At 34.8% G+C, this 3,503-nt stretch overlaps 3 protein-coding genes across 3 annotated transcripts in view; all 3 read right to left on the bottom strand.

Moving 5' to 3' along the window:
* The window catches only part of LOC119591797 (gastrula zinc finger protein XlCGF7.1-like), a 1,824-nt gene extending 601 nt beyond the window's left edge, over positions 1 to 1,223 (bottom strand). The window contains exons 1-3 of the mRNA XM_037940542.1: positions 1,179 to 1,223; positions 573 to 997; positions 366 to 426 (exon numbers count right to left, since the gene is read on the bottom strand). Coding sequence (XP_037796470.1) covers positions 366 to 426; positions 573 to 997; positions 1,179 to 1,223 — 531 coding nt within the window. The remainder of the gene's footprint in view (positions 1 to 365; positions 427 to 572; positions 998 to 1,178) is intronic.
* Positions 1 to 3,503, bottom strand: part of LOC119592082 (longitudinals lacking protein, isoforms H/M/V-like) — a gene marked incomplete at its 5' end in the record, with an annotated part of 34,503 nt that overhangs the window by 1,427 nt on the left and 29,573 nt on the right.
* The window catches only part of LOC119591796 (gastrula zinc finger protein XlCGF8.2DB-like), a 6,080-nt gene continuing 4,456 nt past the window's right edge, over positions 1,880 to 3,503 (bottom strand). Inside the window, exons 3-5 of the mRNA XM_037940541.1 lie at positions 3,030 to 3,279; positions 2,841 to 2,851; positions 1,880 to 2,275 (exon numbers count right to left, since the gene is read on the bottom strand). Coding sequence (XP_037796469.1) covers positions 1,880 to 2,275; positions 2,841 to 2,851; positions 3,030 to 3,279 — 657 coding nt within the window. The remainder of the gene's footprint in view (positions 2,276 to 2,840; positions 2,852 to 3,029; positions 3,280 to 3,503) is intronic.

Below are 3,503 nucleotides of genomic sequence, written 5' to 3'. Positions count from 1 at the left end.
TGGTTTCATCTCTTGTATAATGGTGAAGGCTTCAATTACAAGAATATACAAAAATCTGGACTAGTATTTGTAAAGGAGGAATATAAATATCATTGGCAAAATGTGAAGTCATCACAAATTTTTTTGTAGTCATTTATCAAGACCTATGTTTGATCATATTGGTCAAAGGGGAAAAGCACTTTTCTATAAAAAAGGACCATATATATTTTGGTCATCATGGGTTTAATAACAAATTAAAAATAAAATCTTATGCTAATACAAATCTCCTTCTTAATATATATAATTCAAAGGGTAAACTGACCATCACTATGTATCCACTTAGAAGGAAATTAAAATTAATTACATTTCTTGAAACATTACCAAACACTAAGTGACTCTAATACAAAATCTAATAGCTGGATTTTTAAAAATGTGAAGCCACCAATTCTAGTGCAAATAAATATCAAATATTTACACAATTTGTAATTTAACAGCCCTTTCTTTATAAAATGGACCAAAGAAGGGGGAAGACAAAGGGAAAGAAATAAACAAGTTACTTTTTATGTCTTGCCATATGGCATAACAATGCTGACCTTTGTGAAGCTCGATATGGGCACTGTGTGCATGAATATGGTTTTTCCCCAGTGTGGATTCTGATATGATTATTCATGGTATTTTTGGTGGATGATCTGAATGGGCAATATGGACAAGAGAAGGGTTTCTCTCCAGTGTGGATACGTATGTGCTGATGCAATTTGTCCTTTTTAGTTGCACAATATGAACAATAGGGACAAGTAAATGGCCTTTCTCCGGTATGAGTTCGCAGATGCTGTATCAATTTGTCTTTTGTGGTTGCACTATAGGGACAGTCTTGACAGGTAAATGGTTTCTCTCCTGTATGAGTACGAATATGTTTTGTCATGTGATCTTTCCTATCTGTGGAATATGTGCAGTAGGGACACTTGTGCACCTTGCCGTCAGCTCCTCTGCTGCTATTCTTCGAACCATCACTTCCCACCTGTCGGGAATGCCTATCTTAATTATTGTTATCATTCAAGTTAACATAAACTACCTTAATTCTGAGGGAAAGTAACTTACAATAAGCACTATATCTGTTACTTAAGTACTGAGAGAATTTACCACTCACACGAAATTCCCTTCCAGTCTTCACAAGAACAGAATTAGCGACAACAGCATACCTTGCAAAAATATGTAATGCTCTTGAAGTCACATGTTATAAGCATTATCAAAAATCATTCATATGTAACCCACATTCATAAAAGCATCCTTCTAAAAAGTTTCATATGGAGCTCCACACAAAAAAGCCATTAAGTAGAAGCACCACCTCTATTTCTAATTCAAACTAGACATTTAATATCAAGTCACAGACACTAGAAGTCTGGCATCAAAATACTGTAACTTACAAAATTTGTACCAACTGCAATAGCTATGTAATACGTATTTCTTAGTATTTAGCATGGCTTCAAAATACTAGAAACTTTGTTATTAGTCATTTCTGAATTACAAAAATCTAGAAAAAAAATATCTTCTGAAGTGTCCAGCACATTTTAAAATGGCACTGGCATTAGAAAGCTAAGACCAACCAGAAAGTGTGATCATCCTACATGACATAAGATGTCTAGTGTGATTCTGAATATAGTCATATGACAAATTACATACTTACTATTTAGGCCAAAAAAAGGCTATGAAATATTTATAAAATGCATCTCCATTCACACCCAATATACTTTACCAAGAAGTTTTATTCTAAGATACAAAAATTTATCTAAATAATACTGATATTTATTAGAAATGATAATTTTAGGGAAGCTCTATTTCTTCTCTGCCATTAAACTTATTGATCTGGGTACATCTACAAGCTTCAAATTTTGCCAGAGGACTAATCTTTTAGATCAGCATGGACTTTCATATGGTTGTTTAATGTTGCTTTTGTAGTTGACCGATATGGACAATGTGGACATGGGAATGGCTTTTCTCCGGTATGGATGCGAATGTGCTGCCTTAACTTGTCTTTCTTTGTGGCAGAGTAAGAGCAGTAAGGGCATGAAAATGGTCTCTCTCCAGTATGGGTGCGCAGATGCTGTATCAGTTTATCTTTTGTTGTGGCACTGTAAGTACAGTATTGACAGGTAAAGGGTTTCTCTCCAGTGTGAGTTCGAATATGCTTTGTCATGTGGTCTTTCCTATCAGTGGCATATTTGCAGTACGGACACTGGTGCACCTTGGTGACGGCTCCTCTCCCTCCGTTCCTCGAGTCATCATTGTTCTCTTCCACCTGTCGGGAATGCCTAACTTAATTATTGTCATTACTCAAATTCCAAACTACTGCCTTAACAATAAAAAAATTTGTGGAGTTATATAGTACAAACTAGACTTCAACTCTACTAAGGAAGCAATTACTCAAGCCAAAATACGGGATACATTAATTTTTCATGCATTTAGCAAATACAATTTTCTTACAGCTTATGGCTAAGATAGTAAATTTTACTCTTACTCTATATAAACTTTTTTTTTTTATTCAAGTAATGATGCTCTAAAAAGATTAGCGACAGGACAGAGAAGGATACTCGTCTTTCCAACTAGTTGTGCACCAGTGGCGACTAAGATGGACCTTAATTCATAAACCCTACATAACTTTCTCAAAGCTTACTTCATGCTCTTGCTAAGAAAGAATCCATCATGTCCCTTCTTTATAAAACTAGTGATACTTGATGACTATGAAGGGACTCTTCTTTAATAAATAGTTTGAAATAAATTATAATTACTATAATAGCTATATTGTCCTCATACCAATGAAAATATACAAATTTTAAATTTACATATGAAAACAAATGAAATACCTTGATCTTCTCTGAAGGAGATTACTTAAAGATAAAGACTGATAAAATGCCTCTACTAGGTGTGAACTTGAGCGTGATTCTTTAAAGTAACCATAGAGCAGCAGCGAAAAGGGCAATGTGGGCAGGCAAAAGGTTTTTCTCCTGTATGAGTTCTTATATGCTGCTTAAGTTTGTCTTTCTTTGTAGCACTGTATGAGCAATGAGGACAAGCAAATGGTTTCTCTCCTGTATGAGTTCTAATGTGTTGCATTAAATTTTCTTTAGTTGTTGCACTATATTGACAGTAAGAACAAGAAAAAGGTTTCTCTCCAGTGTGAACTCTTATATGTTTTGTCATATGGTCTTTCTTAACAGTGGAATATGTGCAGTAAGGACAGTGGTGCACCTTGCCGACAGCTCGCCTTCCGCTATTCCTCGTTCCCTCATAGTTCAGTCTCACCTGTCGGGAACGCCTCTCTTAGTTATTGTCATCAAACTTATAATATATTCTGAAGCAAATCAATATAATATCCCATCTACTTTCTTATTCTTAATTCATAAATAAGTCTATGTATGATACTTGAGTCTACCTTACAATGTGATGAATGGATGACCATAGCTCTCATTAACAAGAGCAAGTGTTTGGGTTGGTAATTCTACTTCTTTAGATATGAGGAACTTGAC

The sequence above is a fragment of the Penaeus monodon genome, chromosome 29 (genome assembly GCF_015228065.2).
Source record: "Penaeus monodon isolate SGIC_2016 chromosome 29, NSTDA_Pmon_1, whole genome shotgun sequence".
In the NCBI taxonomy this organism is placed as follows: domain Eukaryota; kingdom Metazoa; phylum Arthropoda; class Malacostraca; order Decapoda; family Penaeidae; genus Penaeus; species Penaeus monodon.
The sequence above is the reverse complement of the archived record's forward strand: the minus strand, read 5'-3'. Positions and strand labels throughout refer to the sequence as shown.